The 22,266-nt window shown below is 42.4% G+C and overlaps 2 protein-coding genes across 9 annotated transcripts; both read right to left on the bottom strand.

Moving 5' to 3' along the window:
- Positions 1–6,844: 6,844 nt before the first annotated feature.
- On the bottom strand, positions 6,845–13,867 carry nudt17 (nudix (nucleoside diphosphate linked moiety X)-type motif 17). Of its 7 annotated transcripts, none has more exons than XM_044206825.1 (10): positions 13,519–13,867; positions 11,948–12,013; positions 10,974–11,061; positions 10,724–10,840; positions 10,018–10,201; positions 9,706–9,731; positions 9,501–9,593; positions 8,329–8,427; positions 8,089–8,222; positions 6,845–7,503 (listed from the first exon to the last, which is right to left on the bottom strand). In XM_044206825.1, exons 3-10 carry the CDS (start codon positions 11,046–11,048, stop codon positions 7,338–7,340), a joined length of 894 nt encoding a protein of 297 aa, XP_044062760.1. In that variant the 5' UTR covers positions 11,049–11,061; positions 11,948–12,013; positions 13,519–13,867; the 3' UTR covers positions 6,845–7,337. The 7 variants fall into 7 exon arrangements, with proteins under 7 accessions (XP_044062760.1, XP_044062759.1, XP_044062761.1 ...); XM_044206824.1 differs by lacking the exon at positions 13,519–13,867 and adding an exon at positions 12,974–13,465 and having other exon boundaries at positions 10,974–11,092; XM_044206826.1 differs by lacking the exon at positions 13,519–13,867 and adding an exon at positions 12,974–13,464.
- A 134-nt stretch (positions 13,868–14,001) lies between these two features.
- si:dkey-7j14.6 (uncharacterized protein LOC556585 homolog) lies at positions 14,002–21,561 on the bottom strand. Of its 2 annotated transcripts, XM_044206831.1 has the most exons (7): positions 21,406–21,561; positions 20,249–20,489; positions 19,361–19,462; positions 19,186–19,242; positions 17,534–17,710; positions 16,861–16,986; positions 14,002–16,066 (listed from the first exon to the last, which is right to left on the bottom strand). In XM_044206831.1, exons 2-7 carry the CDS (start codon positions 20,450–20,452, stop codon positions 15,980–15,982), a joined length of 753 nt encoding a protein of 250 aa, XP_044062766.1. In that variant the 5' UTR covers positions 20,453–20,489; positions 21,406–21,561; the 3' UTR covers positions 14,002–15,979. The 2 variants fall into 2 exon arrangements, with proteins under 2 accessions (XP_044062766.1, XP_044062767.1); XM_044206832.1 differs by lacking the exon at positions 17,534–17,710.
- Between the last annotated feature and the right edge of the window lie 705 nt (positions 21,562–22,266).

Genomic DNA, 22,266 nt, shown 5'->3' with positions numbered 1-22,266 from the left:
AAAATGTTAAAAATCGCGTCCAGAAGCGGCGCCGCCTCCCACTTCCTGCTCTGTTACTTCACCGATAGTTTCATGTTTTTTACAATTTCTCTCTTTTAAATTTGTTGTGATAATATTGTGTCGTATAATTTATACCAATTATAAAATAATTAAATTTGTTTTAATCAGATTTGAAACAGTTCTAGTTGTGACTATTTTACTATATTATTTAAAAAAATGTAATTTTTGTTTTGCTATAACTGACACTAATATTAATCTTATTTCCATTTATTGGCTCTGCTCATGTTTTTTTTTTACATCTATAAAAGTTGTTCAGTACAAAAAACTGCTTTTATTTTCCTATTTTCTTTTAAGTTTGTTGTGATAATTGTCACTATTTCTGTACTGTATGTATTTTAGACTTGCAATAATTATTTATAATTACGTATTAAATTCTTTTAAAAAAGTCACATTGATATATTTGATCCTGTAAATGTGTCAAAAATCTAAATCCTGCTATTAATATTAATTATTGTCACAACTATTACTGTTTTGTATTAAATATTTTCTGATATTTTATTTGAGAATAATAATTATGTTATAAATGTTCACACTGAGTTAACACTGTTTGATATAAAAGTCAGCTGTTATGACTATAACTGTTTTTTATACGTGAGCTTATTGTAACTGCCACTGATGATAATCGATTCCACTTATGAAGCTTTTTAAAATCATATTTTGAACATTTAAAAACACACAAAATGCTTAATTTGATACCATATTAACTCTTATTTTAGTGCCAATATATTATATTTTAAATGTGTTGATATTATCATCACTGCCATTACAGTTTTTATTGGACACATTTTAAAAACAGGAATTGTTAAACACTAACTTGATGTCATGTTTGATGACTATTATGTGTTTTTGTCGCTGCAGCTGCTGTTAATAATCATATTTCCGTTTGGCAGCAGCGTCAGTGTCCCAGTTTGTTCCGTATTGTGTTTTGAAGCAGGAAAATCCCAGTTTGAAAGTGGATCCTCGGTGTCGCAGGTGCGATTCCTGTTTTTCAACCGAAATCCAGGTTTATTCCTCCAACAAACCGGCTTCATCACAAAGAGCTTCCCAGAGACAAAGAAGGCGAGGCGTGGAGCGAGGCAGCGTCCGATACGCCAGCGATGGAGGTGATATCAGCATGAAGAGGCTCCGTTTACCGTTCAACGCGACCGAAAGCCACATTCAGGTGGATGTTTCTGGTCAGGTATTTCTTGTGAATAAAAGTCGTCACGTAACTTTCCATTCAGTCATTTTCTTCATGTGCGTCAAACTAGTTTTATCTCTTTAAATTTTGTTAATTTTCCTCAAAACCAGTTTTCTCTCCAGTGTTTTTCCCCCGTTTGGACCTCATTAATATCTATATTTCATGTGTTCGTGAACTCACTACTTCTCCCTACAAAAAGTTTTCTCGGGAGACAAATTCACTTATTCTCAGGGCAGATTTTCAGAATAAATGTTAGTCAGTGAATCCAGACTGAAGGAGACTTTGACTCGTCAATCACGGTCGTAACTAATAAAGTTATTATTTGCTGCATTGCAATAATCGCTGGAACAGAGCCATCATTCACGTTGCTGTTAAAAGTTTCACTTGATTAGATCAGTTATCCTGCACAGCTCTGGGACCGGCTGTCTTCATGCTGCAGAGAAACAAAAATCCAGGCTGCTGACTGAGGGGAAGAGGCGGGGCTTCATACGGACTGACAGGTGACCAGTTAAAGCTGGTGACTCAGGTGTGTACTCAGGCGTGTGGTATCAAAGGGAACGCCTGTCAGTGTTTGACGGGCGGCAGGGCTCGGCTGTTGACGTTCACTTTTTCTTTCACCGCTTTCACCGGAGCAGCGTGACGACCTGAGACCTGACCTCGCCCCGGGCGGGCCACACCTACGGCTGATTGACAGGTAGACTACAGGTGCAACTGCTGCTGAACTATGACCACAAGCGGTGACTACACAATCATTTTAAATGCCAGAACGCCGTGTAACACGTGACGTCAGTAGCACCAGTCACACGGCAACATCTAGCTACGGTTTGCGAACATTAGCCACCACATGTTGCTGGTCATACCTGACCAGGTAAAGCTGTCGCAGAATGTACTGCACTGAAAGCAGTTCATGACGGGCGCCAAAGTAAGACATTTCCTAATCCTGCACATGGGAGCTTTAACAGCTGAGCTGCATATTTTAAATGAAAACCTGGTTTAGTAAAATACATTTACAAGATATAAATAAAGTTTTTTTTAACCATTTTTTTGCTGGTCTGACTGTCCGGTCGTAAGAATGTGTTCACAAAACTTCCCATAAAACTTTGTGTTGACTCAAAATGGAGCCGTTTCAGTTTAAAATGTTACAACACTGGAGCAGCAGAGACGGCAGAGATTTAACACATTAAAAAGGAAGCTTTGAAATTAATCCTGTTCAGTTTGAAACTTGCAGCTGAATTAAACGTTTCCAGATTTTATTTTGTGACTCTTACGTAACTGACCGTAGAGTTAAAGATGTGACTGGCTCGCAGGTCGTCCCTCCTCCGTCGTCCCGTCCTGCAAACAGCACCAGAACAAAGACGGTCCGCTTCTATGGCGTCACTGGGCTCGGCTGTTTCATTAACGTGATTCATTTCCTGTCAGCGTTAATTCACCTGAGCGCCTCTTAGACTCCCTGCTGTCCCAGAATCAAACACAGAAACCCTGTGGATCAGCTCAGGGGTTCATTGAACGGTCTCACTGTCAAATTACAATAACGAGTTAATGAAAGAAAGCTGCGATCTGGTCCAGTTTTTACAACCAGACTTCTCAACATCCAGCGCGTCACGAACTATCTGCAGGTGGAACTGCTGCGTCTAAAGTATCATCATGACACAAACGAGCTAGTCTGAATCCATCTCGAAGACATTCAGGAGCCACTCTGATATCAGCTGTGTTACTCTGGACGTCTCCGACGTGAATCTAGTCTACGGCCATAAAATCCACCGTGCAGGCGGCGTGTACAGACCTGACCGCCTCAGGTGGGTCGCCTTCATGCTCCGCCTCCGACAGGACAGAAATATCAGCGATGACTCTGCAGCTTCACTTCTGATCCGAACTGACGTCGCTGCTGCTTTTTCTTCTGTCTGAAGGTGCGACGTCTGCTTCGGTCTGCAGGGATCAAACAAATAAAACATCATTATTAATAAAAGTCTGCAATGTGTCTGTTTTCCCAACATCAACAGAAACAAACAGGACATTTAGAAAAGTTCTCTCTGTTTAAAAGCGACCAGTTGGTTGTGATCATAAATTCAGTTTCAGAAAAGGTTTATCTGAGCGTCTGTTGCTGATTTTCAGGCTTTTGTATTAAATTGTCCTAACTGTTTACTATTTAGGCTTCTGCACATCTCAGAACAACAAGGACAAAAGAAACTAAAGAGGTGAAAGAAGAATAAAGTGAAAACTCAAAATGTGTGAGTGTGTGTGTGAATCTAAAAAACCCCAGGAATTAAGTCATGAATACTAAAGTAGGCTCTGGCCAATTTAACTGGATCAGTCGCGGTGCCTATCCAGCTGCCAGGGCTAGATGATTTGGGTTTTTTGGGCCATAAAAACACCGCCACGGTGAATTCTAAGGTGTGTGTACATGCACATACATACATAAACCATGATTTGTCTCCTGCACGCTGTGTTTCACTTTAATTCATTCTGTCTGTAGCCGGGCAGAGCTCAGACGTGCAGCGCAGAGCGAGCGTGTCAGTTAATAAACAGCTTCTCAAGACCAAGAAACGTCTCTCCGTTGGCCCCGAAGCTTGGCAACAGGCCCGCCTGCAGACATGCTCTGATGTCTGCGGAGCTGAGGTGCTTACAGTCTGGCCCGCACTGCCACCTGCTGGCCTGAAGGCTCAGGTGCGAGCACAGGTGAAGCTCCACAGCAGCCGGCAGAGAAGGGACGCGACAGTCTCCGCATTTTGAGTTAAAGCGCTTACTTAAACTTTTAACACTAAAAGCAGCTCTGATTGTTTTCATCAGCGATTAAACTGCTGATTATCTTCTGGAATAATCAATTATTCATTCGGTTCGTAACACTGTGAAAAATGCCATCAAACGTCTTGTCCGACCAGCAGACGAGAAAAGGCAGCAAATTCTCACATTTGACGAGCTGTTTGGCATTTTTGCTTGAAAACTGTCTTGAATGATTGATCAGTTATTAAAATAGTTGCAGATTAATTTTCTTTCGATGGACTTTATCGACTAAGACCTGCTTATTTTGCTTATTTTGATGACGTGAGTTAATAAAGAGCCAATCAGCTCACCAACAGATCAATAAACTGACTCGGCTCCGATGGACCTGAAATATCTCAATATATAATAATAATAATAATAATAATAATAATAAATATATATATCAAATGTTCTTTGGACCCGATTTGTTCCACAGTTTTAAATAAAGACGTAAATCTGGTGCTACGTGTCTCATCGCCTCATTAAAAAGGAGAAACATTTGTTCATTTACGTGAAAAAGAAATCAATATAAACATGCAGACGATGTTTGATATACTTCAACATTTAGTGCCATATAATCTGTGACAGTTTATATTAAAACATATCTGTGATACAGTTAATAAAATATCTAAAATAGTTGTTAAGGAAATCTATCTAATAAACAATTATAAATATAATAATAACCTCAGTCATTAATGAGGGTAAACGTCATTATTAAGCCCACGCACCATATTTTTTAAAAACAATTTTTTGCTGTGTGTTGTTTCTTCCAATGGAGCTGCTCGTTACATGAATGACACTTTATTTTAAGCCAATCAGATTTGTCGATACTGACAATGATCCCAGGAGAGGTTTTGGTTTCCAGTTTTTGCATATTTCTCCTCCTGTTTTTGATAAACGCTCATTTGTTATCAGAAACAAATTGAAGTGATTAGTGTTTTTAAATAAGACAAATGTTAGAATATTACTTGGATTAGAAATCTTGTTTCTTCTGAAATGAAAATATGAGTTTAGCATGTTAGCAAACAGACCACATGCTGCATCGTAAGCATGTAGTTTACATTACTGTATGCAGTTTATTTTATTATACTGTTAATTAGACAGTACATGTGTGTGTTTAGCTGGTGGCGTAATCAGTCTGGGGTGGGATACCTTCTCTGCATGATCAATATTTACTTTTCATGTTATGTTCGTGCACCGTATATAGATTTATTTCATATAGTTGTTTTTTTAAATGTCACGTGGGTAGAATAACCATAAAGGGATTTTCCTCGCTAATTTTGACTCAGCCGATGAATCGGCTCCATAACTCAGATAATTAATACTCATATTTAAATATCATATTATTATATATGTGACTGTATACATTAAGGCCTACGTTGAGCCCAGGAGGAGCTGGGAACTGCAGAGATGTCGACTTCTTTCTTGTTTTTAACGGTGTTTCCAAACTACTAGCCTGAATGTTTAAAATTAACATTTGAAAATCAATTAAAGTTATTTGTTTAACTGTATATCCTGACATTGACTCATTTACTATCCTCAGAACATCAGTAATTATATAGTTTGTTTTTTTTTTTAAGACAGTTTATGTTAGGTGCCCATTAAGCCCATGCCAGACTTTTGACATTTTGACAAATTCAACAATAAAAACATTAGAAATTGGTATAAATGAGCTGACACTTTTATTTTAACTAAAATGTTTTCACATACATTGGGGCAGAACGTATTAAAATGTCTGAAAAGCAGATTTGGAGGCTTTAATAGGGACGTTTAACTCATTACAGAGTGCGGCTAAAAACAAAACACAGGAAAATCAGGGTGGAAGAAGTGCTAAAGTCTAAAAATACTCCATTACAAGGACAAGTCCTGAGTTATTGTAATGTTACTAAAAGCACTCATTATGCAGAATGGCTCCTTTCAAATATTTATATTATTCTGTTTTTTAATCACTAACAAATACTGCACATGTAAGAGCGTTTTAATGTTCAAATAAACGTAGAGCAGTAAAAAGTGCAACCTCTGCGATGTAGTGGAGCAGAAGTATAAAGCAGCACAAAATGGAAATACTCAAGTAAAAGTACAAGTATGCCAAAACAGTACTTGATTACAGTACTTGGAAAATAGTAAATTATTTCTAAATGTATAGTGTTTATGTGTGACAGTAACAGTGTCCAGGAAAAGCAAGGCAGTACATTTAAGCTAACCTTGCTAACGTTAGATCACCCTTCGCTGTCACCTCCACGACAACAACAAGACAGATACAGTCAGGAAGGAAGAAGACACCGGGCCTACAGACGGCAGAGGCTGTAATTCACTCACACTGTTTATATTCCTCTCCTTCATGGAGGCGAACTGCGCCATTTCCTCTTCAGGTAACTTTAACGTCCCGCTGCACTTTGTTGCTGCGACGCCATTTTGTTTGTTTGTTAACAGAACTTCTCCCGCCATCGCTGCCGCTAGCTAAAATAGCTAATCTAGCAAAATAAACATTTGATTAAATTAACGTTACTAACTTAACTTGCTATGATTTGTATGTTGTGAGGCCAGAGTGCGACAGCTCACCTGACAGTTTATTTCCGATATCTGACCGTTTGATAAGACGTTTTAATCTTTTAATCAGCCTCACCTGCTTCTCGCTTGTAAACTGGACGTGATTGGCGGTGCCGTCGAGGCTGCAATACCACCTCTGACCACACAGACCGACGCTTACCAGCCGTTAAATCCCGGAGGGGCGCTGTTTCACCAATTTAAAGAAACAATGAAAAGATGGATGAAATACATCCACAGTCAAAGCAGTCAAAGTCTGAAGTGTTTGTTTTTTTTTGCATTAAATTGTGAACAAAATAGTTTCACCTCAAGGGCCATTTAATAGCTGTTTTGATGTTTTCTGTCACATCACTTGATCTTCATCAGCAGATGGAGTTTGCGCAGTTGTCATGTAATTGCAGAAAGCGTAGATTTAGTAATAAGTCATTGCAGATGGAGACGGGATGGGTGTTACATTTAACTCAGAACTGCCTGCTATGTGACAAAAGGAATATATTAAATATTTTTATTGAAATGATAGTGATTTGCATAATAAGGGAGTCTGGCCCCTGCTTCCTGAGAAAACAACGCCACTGAGGGCCGCGAGGCGGTCCGGGCTTTAAGATGTCCGCGCTGCCACCCGGGGAGCCTCAGGTACTGTTGGAGAGTCATTTCTGTTTCAGGTGTGTTTTATTGAAAAACAAAGATGAGATTTAAAGTACATAAAAATAAAAGTGACATTTACAGAGAGGGTCATTTCTCTGATCCAGAGCCGTCCTTCCTGATGCCTGCAGGGTCGGGGTGTCAGAGGTCAGAGGTCAGAGGCCTCCAGGCTCCTCAGCCACAGCTCCAGGGCGAACTTGGTCCCGGTGCTGACCCGCTCCACGTCCGGGCCGCTGACCGGCGCCTGGCTGACGAACACCGTCAGAGGCAGAGTGGAGTCACTCAGAGCTCCGTCTGTGGAAACCTGCGACACACTGGAAACACAGCCGGAGGTCAAAGGTCACAGTGGTCAGGAGGAAGTTAGTACTCGACAAGATGAGCTCTGAGCTGGATCAGTATGACGCAATCAGAATTTCACTGTAATATACTTGTGCTTATTAAATGTCCTCTTGAGGCCTGCGTGCTTATCGTACACGGTTTGTTTTCATAACAATAAAAAGGTCACGTAGAGAAAGAAACACACATCACACTTACAGCAGACAGACTGCTTTAACACAAAGAGGTCGGTGCAGGAACTGAAACTAGTCTGGAAACATCTGCAGCTACATGCGGGGTCTGAAATTCACTAAAATCATTTACCTGCCAGGAGAAGTTTTGACCAGGGGTCTCAAACTACCGTCTGACGGCATCACGAGGCCGAACATTTGACCCACGAGACACCATTATTTTTCAAACATTACAAAAAAAGAGGAGGGCGGTTTGAGGCAGTTTGAGGTTTGAGACACCTGATTAAATTAAAACATTAATATTAAAGAAAATATATTTCAGTCTTATTTCCGGTGCAGGATCGGGGTTTTCGTTCAAAACACTGGCTCGCTGACGTCCACAGACAGTAATACCTGATGCTGCTCGGCAGGCCGTCCACTCGAACCTCAGCGTCCTCTCCGTCCGCGGAGGACACGATGGCTCTGACCAGCCGGCTGTCGGCCCACAGACAGGCGCTGACCTCGGCAGGAGACGGGCTCAGAGAGGCCTGCAGACAACCAGACAGGAAAACTACTGAAGACACGACACGGATACCATACTGTCACGTACTGAGGTCACGTCACGTCAAAGCCATGTCCACAGTCACAAAGTACCTGTAGCTGCAGGTGAGAGAGGGAGGAGTGCAGCAGCATGTAGATGACGATGTGATGTCTCTGAGGAAGTCCTCTGGACAGCATGGGAGGGTACACTGACTGAAGGACAGACAGAAGGACAGGAGACAGACGGGGTTGATTTTAGTCAAATATACCTTTAAATGTTCACCATTAATGCATGTATTAAAGCAGAAAACTCTTCTCATTACAGAGACGGGTCCAGGACATGTTTAGCCTAGCTTAGCACAAAGACTGGACGCAGGCAGCTCCATCAAAAGAGTCAAAACATCCACCTCCAACTTCAAAGCTGTCTGACTGACATGTTGTCGGTCGTCAAACCTCCAGTTATAGTTCTGTGGCAGGTTGAGGAGCCCCGAGGTTCAAAACTGATTCAATACATTAAACTAGTAAACATCACACAAACTTAAAACATTATTTTATGCAGCCAAAAAGGGGTTATTGTGGAATATAGAGACATGTAGACATATAGAAACGTGTTGAGAATGGCCCGTGGAACGTTATTTATTATTATTATTTTCACTTCCTGTCTAGTTAACCCGGCAGCGGGTGGACGGCCGCCCCCCCTGAGTCTGGTTCTGCTCGAGGTTTCTGCCTCTCAAAGGAAGTCTTTCCTTGCCGCTGTGGCCAAGTGCTTGCTCATGGTGGGATTTGTTGGGTCTCTGTAAATAATATTATAAAGAGTACGGTCTAGACCTGCTCTATAGGAAGAGTGCAGTGAGATAACTTCTGTTATGAATTGGCGCTATATATTAACTCGACAGTACATGCACCTCTGCTTATTACTTATATTATTACATTGTATTATTATACTGTATTATCATCATCTGCCGGTAAACCCACCTGGTACGTCACACTTATTTTATCTTATACTTATACCCACCTGATACTTCATTTACTTTCTGACCTGTTTTTATAGTTTTTATAGTGTATTATATATTTTGCTAGCACTTCCTCCTGTGTGCGCTGACGTAAAGGCGAGCTGCTGTAACAAAGAGTTTCCCTTCAGGATCAATAAAGTCTTTCTGATTCTGATAAATAAAATTAAACTGAACTGAATTGAAACTAGACAACTAAAAATATACAGTTTTCTTTAATGAGTCTGGTTTGAGTTTTTACTTTAGTACATGTCTTTGTCTGTGTGTCTGCCTCACCTCCCAGAGTCCCAGTATTTCTGGAGAAACTTCCTCTTGTTCCAGTTTCAGTCCAGTTTCCTCCATCAGCTCCCTGAGGCCCGCATCCAGCAGCTACACCCACACACACACACACAATACAAAAGGTTTACTCTGGCGTGAATGACACTTTAAAGAAGACGCACTGTGCACAAGTCACATAAAATCATTTGAATTCATTATTTACCGTCTCATCTGGCTCAAGATGGCCGCCTAGAAAAAACAAAGCCATGAAAGATTAAAAACACAAAAACACTCCTACAGAGGTTTGTGTGTGTGTGCGTGCGTGTTAAATACGATGTGTGTTAAAGGGCCACTGCAGTTATGTAGTATCGCACTTCCATAAAGTTGGGGGACTCAGAAGAGACAGATTAAAAACAGAACGGTCCAAATCTGAGCAGCAGAGGTGGAGACATCCTGACATTTAGTCCAAAAACACTCGGTCCTACGTTTCCCATAATGCACCTGCCCCTTTACCCGACATCAGTGTGTGTCAGACCTGGAGGAACCCAGACGTTGGGAAATATCCGAAGCTCCTTCGCCCGTCGCGTCAGCAACACTCTCTGATTGGCTGTCTGCAGGATTATGGCCACGCCCACATCTATTCCACGCTGCTGGACGTCCAATGGGATCGCAGCTGCCTCCGTGACTGACAGGTGTTTGATGGGACAGAAGGCGGGCCTCTAGGACAGAAAAGGACGAGAGGGATGTTACAGAGGTGGAGGGGTAAATATTAGAGTTCTGATCATATTCTGTGTTTTCTCTTCTTGTCAACAAATCCTGAATGAACAGTCACACAGGTGTGTGTGTGAGTATCAGCATGAACACACACACTGTAGTTTATTCTGACTCCGCCCCACACACACCGTCCTGCTGCCCCAAACACTCACTACAGCACCACACGTGGATTCATCCGCCGCTGGAAATAGTCCCCAACAGATGCACTGTTTCCTCCTGTTGGTCTGATAGAAACTACAGCGAGCAGCTGTTTGAGGAAACTACTGAGCCTTTTTAAACAGGAAACTACAGATCTGTGTTTTTAAAGATCTTCAGCAGGAACCAACGGGCTCGCAGCTGAGCGCCGCAGACAGGAAGTGAGACGGCGCTGAGAGACGGAGAGACACGTTGAGATTTGTTGACAGTAAGAGAAATATTGAATATCGGCAGCTTTATCCTCTAAAGACAGAAGGTTTCGTGTGTCTGACCTTCAGAGGAATCCCTCGTCCTTTGTCTCCTCTGTAGAGGATGAGCTGGTTTTTCTCCAGAGAGCAGTTCACCTCCACCTGGTCAGCGCCGCAGTCGCTGAAGTGACCGGTTACACTCTGACAGCAGAAGAAGAAGAAGAAATATGACGTGAGCCGAACTGACTCCAGGTGTAACATAAAGCAATTCAAATCAGTAAGAATGTTTGGTGACGTGCGCTGGTAGCCGGCCCTTTAAATAATCTGCACTGACCTGAACGAACCGAGCTCGCTGCGGAGCCGCTCGCTCCTTACAAACGTGAACCAGGATCCTCCTCACTTTATCCATGACGCTTCCTCACCTGCGCCGGAAGACGAGAGCAAGCAGCAGGTCTGTTAACGTTAACGGGGTCTGAACGGGTCACTGCAGGAAACACGCTGAGCAGATTTAGGAGATTATTTTGAATATACTGGACAGTATCAATTGTTTTATGGATACTTCTTAATGGCAGTCTATGGAAACGTGCATAAAAGCATTAATACCTCAAATACTACATGTTTTAACATGTTGAGCACCTGTCCAGGTGGAGCCTGCACCTGGACAGGTGCACACTGCATTCAAAATGATCACACACACGTTCAAAACAGAACGATGAGCATTTCCGCAGTAATTCTTTTAAACTGCTGAAAGTAAACTGAAACCCTGGAGGCAGCGGAGACGTGTCTCCTGCAGGCCGCCGGACGGATCGGACGTCCAGCAGGAAGTTTATCAGCTGTGATGCTGATGAGGACAGAGAGCAGACTGGAAGCATCGCTGTGATTTACTGTAACGAACAGCTGCACATGTTGTTGCAGTAACGTGTAGGAAGCATTTTATTTATTCTTTATTTATTATCACTGCAGCCCTGGAGCTTTCCCCTCTTTTTTCACCTTTTGGTTCTAATTCTCAAGTTCTATATTCATATAAAAATTTAAATAAATAAAGTGAAACTGTGTTACAGTATTTAAAATCAGTGAAACTTTAAAAAAGAAGAGTTCATCCGTCATGTGACGCTGCCTGTTGTTAGTGTTTCAGGTCAGTGTGTGAATGAAATGTGTGTTTCTGAATGAGACGTGTTGCCGGTGTTTGGTTTTGTAGGTGAGATCAGCTGTTTGACTGTGTGAAGAGTTCTGAAAATGTGGTTTCAGTGTTGAACAGCTTGTTAGCAACTGGAGAAAACTGTAAAAGTGAGTTTATAAAAATCTTACCAGTAGATTTGGATATTTGTTGTGTGCGAGAGGAGTTTTGGCCTGAAGGTGGCGCCAAACTGAACGCTTCACAGTCACACAGCCGGGGGGAAGGAAAGGAAAACGTTTAATTATTAAAACAACGAACACATTTGGAACAAATGACAACGAGAATAAGGCCCCGTTCACACTGCAGGCAAAAGTGGCCCAAATCCGATTTTTTGGGGGGTCAAGTGACCAGGTCAGACCTCTTCAGAGGTAGTGTGAACGCTCAAATCTTGCCCAGATCTGATTTTTTTTCAAATCAGATTTAGACCACATACATATGTGGTCCTGAATCAGACCCAGATCTGATTTTTTTTCAATGCGGCCGCAGTGTGAACAACCAAGGCGGATTTGATGCGACTTTTACGTCAATCTGCGTCGACATTTGTCACAGTTATGCGCCGGCGAGTCAGCCCCAGACACGACAGACAGTAACATTAAAAACTTGACCAGATGTGGAGAACAGCGATGGAGCGAGTCAGCGCAGGGAGAGGGAGGTGTTAGACCTGATTAGCACATGGGGAGAAACTTCAACTCAAGCTCAACTGGAAGGATCCTCCACTAACCGCGAAAATGCTTACTTCCTCCATAACCTCCCGAACTTTAGCGCGACCGCGTGCTGCGTCTGACGTCATTGTTGTTGTTCTTTTGCGCATGCGGGTTAGTTTGAAACCTCAGACAGTTCACACTGGAATCAGATATAGGCCACATTTTAAAAAGTAATGTGAACAGCCAAACAAAAAATCGGATCTGAGCAAAAAAAAAAAAAATCTGATCTGAGCATTAAGACTTGCGGTGTGAACTCTCTGTTACATTAGCTGAGAGCATTAGCTCGTTTTAGGCTCTTGATGCACAATATTACTGATCATTTTTTATGTTTTTAATGCCATTTAGCTGCTTAACATCTAAGTAAAATCATCTTCATCCACTTCTCTAATCTCACAGGAGCAGTTAGCATGTTGCTAACACAGCAGACTAACGTTAACTAACTAACTAACTGACCTAAACAGGCAACACGTCGGACTGAAGCTCGAACAGCAGCTAACTGACCCGTTAGCTAACAGTCAACGCCGACATTCAGCGGAAATACAACGGCTTTTCTGTTTTAACTTCTACGGGTTTTATTGTCGACATTTCAAGACATTTCGATGTGTATTGTAAGAATAGACACCGCCAGAAAGAGTAGAAAACCTGCCGGTAGAGAGGCGCGACACCGCTAACGGCCCACTTTACCGGATTCTACATCCGGTTACGAACTTCACAATAAAAGCCGGAAGCTTGCAGGATACCACCTCGTGCGTAAAATCACTCACTTTTGTATAAAAGCACCAAGTTTGTAAAGTTTCAATTTGTTGTTCCAGTTTTAGTAAAAATGGATATTTATCACTTCAGCATATCTTCAGCCACGTGAGAAAACCAACCACTTTATCGTGTTTTATAACGGCTCATATTTTTCATTCATCATTATGAGTATTGGGGAGGTTACAACCCCCCCACCCCTTAATATATTAATATATGCGTGTGTGCTGGGTGGAAGAAGTACTCACATCCTGTCCTTCAGTAAAAGTACAGACACCACAGTGTAGAAATACTCTGTTAGGAGTAAAAGTCCTGCTTTAATTAAAGTCCTGTAATTACTGAATATATGACACACGCTCTGTTCTGTTGTGTTTCAGTGCAGATAAACTGCTGTTAGTGCTGACGCAGGAAGTTTTCATCAGATATTGTGTAATGGATAAAAAGGACTGTGTGACGCTGAAGAAAAGGAACAATCTGATTGGTTTGTGTGCGAATCTTTGGACTTCCTGTTGTCACACACACACACACACACACACACACACACACACAGGCGTCTCACAAATGAAAACAGAGAATTATAATCTGAAATCAATAAATGTGGCTGTTCTCTACATACTGATTAGTTCATATTATTATAGGTTTGATCCAAACAAACTGAATTAGATGACAGCAGGTACACATTCAAGTGAAAATATATCTACATTTATAAAAGCAAAGTCTGCAGATTGCGCTGATGTTTCTTCAGTGAGAAAAAGCTTCAGTTTATTGAATCACCGTTGTGTACAAACAGAAACGCTTAGAGGAACAAAGACACAGGAGAAGCCTCTCAGAGCGCAAACACTTTCATCTCGGCTACTGGAACGTTTACACATTTTCATCCATCACATCTGACTTTTCATTTCTGTCGCTAAGAAAAGCTCTCACTGTGGTTTAGTTACTCAGTGAAGTGCACACTGATTTCTGCCACCTTTCAGGTGAAAACACCATATCAGAGCATACGCAAGTGTTCAAATCAGTAAAATTAAGTGAGACTAACTTTAACTTCCCCGCCATCAGAGCAGCCGAACCAGCAGTCAGCAGCTCCTGTCTGCAGTGGACCCGTGGACGGACAGACAGCTGTCTCTGGATCACTGCGAGACTGAAGGAAACTTAGAAACAGCAGGATTCTCAGGCAGGTTCTGCAGCCGCTTTCTGCTCTGGCGTCTCAGCTGATTCATGAGGTTTACTCAGAGACGATCGATCTAAAAATGTGTGTTCAGATCTGAGTTTTGACTCAGTCAGTCACCGCGTGTTTGAAAGCACCATGAAATCCTCCTGAGGTGTGTCTGAACACCTCTGGCTCGGAGACGCGACAGACTGCACGTTTTATCTCGACCAATCGGAGCTCTGTGTGGTCTGATTCCAGCATCACTACAGGTTCTATGGAAAAAGGCAAGTAACTGCTGTCACAATGAACAGACCGGGCCGGATTCCACTCCCAGGGTCATAAAGTGACTTCATATAATTTACAGACATGAACTCATTATCTATTATACAGTGTCAACGATCACACTTCATTATCACTGTAAATCCATATGATGTTATTTCTTATTCAATTTTTATTAATATTGTTTAATTTGTACTATATTCCTTTCCCACTGGGACCGGTCTGATGTGTGCCCTCTGCTGGGCTCCTGCAGACCCGAGGAACCAGACCTGAAGCCAGCAGTCGGCTGCGTCCCTGTGGCAGATTAATCTCGACTAAGCTTCGTTAAAATACCGTAATACCTTTGTTTTTGTTGGTAAATGTGTTTTAGAAATGCTGTGTGCCCAAGTACCGCAGCAATTGCTTTTGTGACAATTCTGGTAGAGTTTGGTTTAGAGCACGTTATCTCTGCCTTTGCTTGCTTTTATTGTAGCTTCATAAGAAGAAGGATTTGTTTTTTTACCCGACTTAACTAAATTCATGATGGATAACGACTTGAAGGTCATTTCCAACTCTTCTAAATTCACACACCTATTGAACAGTTACTGTAAATATGCTCATTTGTGATACTGGCGCAAAGTCACCAGACTCCCTTCAAGAATGTGTCTGTTTAATTTTGCCTTGGCTTGGGACAAACATTAGATAACCTGTGAAAAGCTTTCAAGAAGTCACTCTTTACTTTTAGTGTCTTCTGATGAATTCGGGCATGAAAATAAAATGTATTAAGTTTCAGTTATTTGAGCAAAACATCCATCTTTAAACTCAGATTCCTGCTGTTTGCAAAGCGTCATCATTCAGTTTGCCCTCTCTGTTGACGGCTGACTGTGCATTACAGTTCCAGTTCTTGAAATAAAACACAAGACTAGAGTCTGTATCATCTGCTCCATATTTAAACACAATCACAACTTTAGCAGATTAACCCCTACATTACCCACAATGCAGCGTCACACGATGACCGTGTGACCCCTGTCAAAGTGACAAAGCAGCAGAAATGGACAGATGGCGAGCAGAGAGAGAGAAACTGCTGGAAAGATGATTACAGATTAGAAAGACAGCCAGAGTCAGAATATGATGTACTCTGCTGCAGTATTACTGTAGTATTACTGCAGTATTACTGTAGTATTACTGCAGTATTACTGTGGTATTACTGCAGTATTACTGTGGTATTACTGCAGTATACTAGTGGCATTCAGAGGTTTTGTCCTCCTCGCTCACGGTGAGTTTGGAGGCGATGTGGAGGTTTGCTAGTCTTCGCTGTCCAACAGGTCGACGTCGCTGCCGAGCTGCGACGCTGCACCGGACAGCAGAGCGCTGCCATCATGGACCTCCACCTGGAGGTCAAAGGTCAAACCAAAAACTCATCATCATCATCATCATCATCATCATCATGTTAACTGTTTAGTCTTCGTCTGTCACTTCCATAAAGTGCTTGGACTTGTGAGCGACGGATTAAAAAGCTCTAAATCTGAGCAGCAGAGGTGGAGATATCCTGAATCTGACTCCCAAAACACCGGATCCTACATTTCCCATCATGCACCTGGACAGCGTCTCTCATTAGAGCCTGCCTGGTAACCGGTTCGTGACAGACTGTACGTCCGAGCTCACGGAGGGCAGCTGGTAAAAGGAGCTAAACGCTCGGTAGCTTTCTCGCCAAATGGCCTAAAAGCAGCAAGTGAGGCGATGTTCTGTCTGCCCAGGTGAACAAGGAAGTGCTCTGAGCGCGTTACTTAGAGCTTTAACTTCCTGTCTACAGCGGAAGTGATGTGCCTTAACCCTTCGGCTGCCACATGATTAGCTCTTATTGAGAAACTTTGCACAGATTAAAAATCCGCTCTGTGGAGGATTAATGACCATAACTAACTGTAAGATTTCATGACTCCTTCTTATTATATATTTCATTGTTTTCCAGAATAAACTCAACATAAACAAAGCTAAATAATTAACAAGGAGACAACTTTTATATTTAACTGTTTCCTAAAATCACCGCTACAGTGCCGTGGGAATTACTCTGGCTGTGCTGCTGCGGTTAACTAGCTGCTCGAACCGAATTAAATCCTGCTCAGAACATTAAAAACATGTTAAATATAAAAAACAGCTTGAAAGTGTCTGAAGTAAAGCGCCTCACCGTGATGGGGGGGCGGCGGTCGCGGCGTCTGATGGCTTTGCCAGAGAAAACGCAGACAGTGACGGCGACACAAACCTGCAGGACGAGCAGAACCAGGACGAGACCGAGGAGTCCGTACACGCACACCTGCAACACACACACCAGAGGAAACACACACACACACACACACACGTTACCAGCTCCTGGTTGCAGATTTTAGCGTCAAACTTCAGATATTCGGAGAAACAATCAAACTGTGTTATCTGGTCTTCCAGCTCTGTTCGAACATTATTACAATATTCCAGTATTAATAATCCCGCCTCAGTCTTTCTAAACCAGACAGGAAGTAAAATAACTTTGGTTAAAATGTAATTTACCGCATTACAAGCGATTAAAGAGAAACTTCACCTTTAAAACAAACAAAATGTCTCGTTAGGGACCCGATCAGAATCCTTTAACACTGATTGGCTGCTGACGCTGGGTCTGATCCGACTCTTTCATTTAAGTTAAATCTCTTTTTATTTACAGATCATTCTTTTAAAAAAGACGCTAGAATTTAAGTCCGTCCGTCGCTCGTTGCTGATACATATTCAATATAACATCATAACGTGATTCCGGGTCCTGAGGGGACGCGTTCAGTCCCGTAGACCTGAACAGTCTGGACCCGAGGCCCGGATCAGTCACATGAACTTACATTCAGTATCCAGATCGTGTTGATGCACTCGTAATTAGTGCTCACGAACTGCCCGACGGTCTTGGTACCACAGAACCGTTCAGAGGGGGGGCGATCGGCCAGCAGCCAGCAGACATAAGCCACGCCCACCAGGCCGAGCACGACGCTGATCAGGTTCCACACCAGAGACGCCCAGACCTGCACCCACAGCAAACACACAGAGTCCAGCTGAGGTCTGAGCCATTCACTAAAACCCGTCCTCTTACTGGAATCTGCTCATCGGATCCGAATCCTTTCAAATCCCTTTTCGAATCTTGTTACTGTGCATTTTGAATTCGAACGTCATTACAGTTAAATATTTAATTTGTTCCCACGTTTGAACAGAAATTTACACACACACACACACACACACACACACACACACACACACACACAGCGGTGTGAAAAAGTGTTTGCCTTCCTGATTTCTTATTTTTTTGCATGTTTGTCACACTTAAATGTTTCAGATCATCAAACAAATTTAAATATTAGTCAAAGATAACACAAGTAAACACAAAATGCAGTTTTTAAATGAAGGTTGTTATTATTAAGGGAAAACAAAATCCAAACCTACATGGCCCTGTGTGAAAGAGTGATTGCCGCCTAAACCTAATAACTGGTTGCTCCACCCTTAGCAGCAACAACTGCAACCAAGCGTTTGCGATAACTTGCAGCGAGTCTTTTACAGCGCTGTGGAGGAGTTTCGGCCCACCACTCATCTGTGCAGAATTGTTGTAATTCAGCCACATTGGAGGGTTTTCGAGCATGAACTGCCTTTTTAAGGTCACGCCACAGCATCTCAATAGGATTCAGGTCAGGACTTTGACTAGGCCGCTCCAAAGTCTTCATTTTGTTCTTCTTCAGCCATTCAGAGGTGGACTTGCTGGTGTGTTTTGGATCATCGAAAACCCTCCAATGTGGTTGAATTACAACAATTCTGCAAAGATGAGTGGGCCAAAACTCCTCCACAGCGCTGTAAAAGACTCATTGCAAGTTATCGCAAACGCTTGGTTGCAGTTGTTGCTGCTAAGGGTGGAGCAACCAGTTATTAGGTTTAGGGGGCAATCACTTGTTCACACAGGGCCATGTAGGTTTGGATTTTGTTTTCCCTTAATAATAACAACCTTCATTTAAAAACTGCACTTTGCGTTTACTTGTGTTATCTTTGACTTATATTTAAAAGGTGGCAAACACTTTTGCACACCACTATGTGTGTGTGTGTGTGTATATATATATATATATATATATATATACACACACACACACACACACACAGTATATACAGATATACTGTACATATACACTGAACAGCCAACATATATATAAAAAATGAAAACTACATTATAGTAATACACTACATGCATATATCGTATTTAACAAAAAATCTTACATGTTTTCACATGTCTAACTGCGGTGCCGTGTGCAGACGGTTCAGTTCCACTTCCTGTCTATATGTGCTATTTCCCCATAAACAGAACCAGAGGAGCGAAGACAGTGGACGTCTCACCGGCGTCAAACAAAGACAAAACATGTCCCATCCTGTAGCTGAATCACGTGTTCAGTCTCCCTCCACGTCCATCCAGAAGCTTTGAGTGTGAATACAACAAAAGGACAGATGAGGTGTGAGAACTCACCAGTGTGACTGAAGTCCGTCTCGCCGCCGCCACGGCCAGAGAGCCGGAGACCACGAACTGAACCACAGCAGAGACACAGGTTGTTTTAACGTCACAGACTCTGTTCTACCTCCGGCTGCTCACAGCTGTTAATCAGTAATCTGTTACTTGTTGTGAGCGAGTCATGTTTACGTACAGCGACAGCGAGGCAGAGCGGAGCGTGGACCATCAGGATCGGAGAGTAGGCGGCGGTCAGACTGAACAGAATGCAGAGCAGGCCGACGGAGATCTGAACAACCTGAAACACACACACAGTCCTCTATTATTGCAGTAAAAGTACAAGTCCTGCGTTTAAATTCTGCAGTGGAGCTTTACACTCTAAAACAGGGGTTTTCAAAGCCTGACTCTGTGGGCCCCCCCTCCCAGTGCCCCCTTCATCGCATCCCTGCTGCCATGGAGTCAGTGAAGTGTTTTTTAGCCTGTATGTGTTCACATGCAGTCAGACTGTCCCGTCAGAGCAGCCGAACCAGCAGTCAGCAGCTCCTGTCTGCAGTGGACCCGTGGACGGACAGACAGCTGTCTCTGGATCACTGCGAGACTGAAGGAAACTTAGAAACAGCAGGATTCTCAGGCAGGTTCTGCAGCGGCTTTCTTCTCTGGTGTCTCAGCTGGTTTCTGGAGGTTTATTCTGGACGGACGTCAGAGACGATGACGTCCTCTGGACGTGCGAGTCGCACCGAACCTAAAAATATGAGTATCGTGTCTGCGAGTTCAGATCTCACCGAGTTATGACTCTGAGAAGGACAAGTGCGATTTTTGTTGCCAAATCAAAAGCCAAACTACAATAAGTGACTTCCTGTTGTTTTTACGACACCTGCATGCACCTATCCCTTTCACCCCCCCCTTAACTCTCTCGCACCGCCCTGGGGAGGCACCGCTCCACGGACCCCTCACCAAATCTCACTGCAAAGAACTGACAAATGAACAAAGCGCTCTGGATTGAAGCGTCCATTAAATCTGCAGAAACAGGTAAAAACACAGAACCAGCGTGAACCATAATTTCTGATCTGTTTCAGTGTCTGACCCCGAGGCCCAGCGGCTCGCCCCTCAGGAAGGTCCTCGTCATGTCGTTCATCTTTGCGGGAGATGGGGGCGGGGCCTTCGTGGCTGGGGGCGGGGCCTGTGGGGCGGTGGCAGGAGTCTGGAGCGGGATGGCTTTCTCATCCTGGGGAATGACCTGAGTGACGACCACCACCCCACCGAGCGTGGCGATGGACGTGGACGTCATGGCAGAGGTCAGAGGTCACAGGAGCTCAGAGGGAACTCTGGGAAAAAAATAAAAACAAATAAAACAGCTGGTGAGTCATCATGACTGAAAAACACGTCCCTCATATAGACAGACTGTGTCTAGAACTACAAGTCCCACAGTGCACTGCTGTAAGCTGGTAAAGGTGGAGCAGTGTTCCTGTTATTTAGGCTCACAGCTGAACGTGACATTTAAATCAATCAGCTACAACAACATGTGAAATATTTCCACTGTTACAGATTTCACATCATAACCTTAAAATGAAGCTTTGTGCCACTAAAAGCGGATTTTGTTGTCTTAGTTTAGCCGCCTTGCTTCCACTCTGCTGCTGTTTGTTTTACACATTATCCACTAAACTGCGGCTGTAGGACTTCAAATTCTAATTTCTATTTCTATCGCGTTGCAACGTGTGAACTGATGTGTTGATTTTAATAATCAAATAATTTGCTACGGTTACTAGATACACTAGATTATAATACATGCACCGAATTTACCAGAAGAGTCCCTGCAGTCATGGACGCTCTTAAAACTTTCTCAAGCAGGTGTCTACAGCTCTTGCTATGCTGAGAAATCTTAAATTCGCTGAAATTTAAATGGAGTCTGGTGTAGAGTTCTACATTGCATGGCCGGGATATGCTAATTCTCAGGAATGACATGTTCACTTCACTCACGTGTTAAGTGCTGGCTCTTTAATATTTAATACGTGTTATTAAAAAAGACTTTACGTTCCCATTTATTGTGTTATTAAAAACAACAGCCAGACAAACAGACCGCTGCTAGCTGAGCTAACGTAGCGACACATGCTAAACTGTTTGTGGCGCAGAAACGTTAGCTAAAGTTTTCTGACCATACGGCGGCATAAGTGTAAAAGTAAACATCTTCTCTTAAATATCTTCAAATGTATTGTGCTGTTTGATGAAATTAGAACAGTTTACCTGCAGTTTATTCGCAGTTTTCAGGCGGAGATGCGGAAGTTTCCAAACTTGGTTAAACTTTGCTGCCTTCAGGTGCTCATCGAAAACTCGTAAATGTGACACACCGGCCAAATAAATTACTTTCGAGTGGAAATTTAAAAAAAAAAACGACTTTACAGCAAAAACAGTATTTAATTACTTTTGTTTCTCTTGTATGATACAACAGATATTATTCGATTTACTGTCAAATAAAAACACACATAACATATTTAACAATATCACGTATCTACACAAAAGAGACGCATAAACACATCAGCAGCTGTCAATGTGCATCATTAAAACTCATCATTAAAAAGTATTACAATTATAAAGTCATATTGACATCTGTGAGTACATTTATTTTGACTTAAAACCTGCTCGGGTTAGTATGTATCAGGCGTGTAGGTAAGACACAGTTTTGGCCGCTGACTTCCCAGATTGGCGTCATTCCGATAACACCTGAAGGCAGCATAGCCAGCACAGCATCACTTCCAAGAATCCACAGGTAACAATGAACTCGACTCAGGTCAAAGGTCAGACCTCAGCTTCAAGCTGGTGCTGCAGATTTTAATCATGTAGAAACTGTTACATAAAGACTGTCGATTACGTCTCACCGACATTTAGAGAAAGTTTTTTATTTCGTTAGATGAGCAGATCCACTCTAATGCAACAGACATGGGACACTTTGTTTAAAGAGATGATTTTTAAGTTAGTTTAAAGGAATATTTCGCTGAAAATCTATCTTTTGGTTGAATGTTGAACTAATTAAAAAGAAAATCAATTTCTAATGTGTTTTTTTCTTGAACCCACTGATACAATTAAAGGAAAATTCTACTGAAACAC

Source organism: Siniperca chuatsi, linkage group LG9, assembly GCF_020085105.1.
Source record: "Siniperca chuatsi isolate FFG_IHB_CAS linkage group LG9, ASM2008510v1, whole genome shotgun sequence".
Classification (NCBI taxonomy): domain Eukaryota; kingdom Metazoa; phylum Chordata; class Actinopteri; order Centrarchiformes; family Sinipercidae; genus Siniperca; species Siniperca chuatsi.
Note: the sequence above shows the minus strand (reverse complement) of the source record. Positions and strands in the feature narration are given on the sequence as shown.

Coding starts and splice junctions, on each gene's coding strand:
- nudt17 (XM_044206825.1), bottom strand. CDS start 11,048: ATGGATAAAGTGAGGAGGATCCTGGTTCACGTTTGTAAGGAGCGAGCG. Junction 10,202..10,723: donor GACGAGGGATTCCTCTGAAG/GTCAGACACACG, acceptor TTTCTGTCCTAG/AGGCCCGCCTTCTGTCCCAT. Junction 8,428..9,500: donor AAATACTGGGACTCTGGGAG/GTGAGGCAGACA, acceptor TCTGTCCTTCAG/TCAGTGTACCCTCCCATGCT.
- si:dkey-7j14.6 (XM_044206831.1), bottom strand. CDS start 20,452: ATGACGTCCACGTCCATCGCCACGCTCGGTGGGGTGGTGGTCGTCACT. Junction 19,243..19,360: donor CGCTCTGCCTCGCTGTCGCT/GTACGTAAACAT, acceptor GCTGTGGTTCAG/TTCGTGGTCTCCGGCTCTCT. Junction 16,987..17,533: donor ACACGATCTGGATACTGAAT/GTAAGTTCATGT, acceptor TGTGTGTTGCAG/GTGTGCGTGTACGGACTCCT.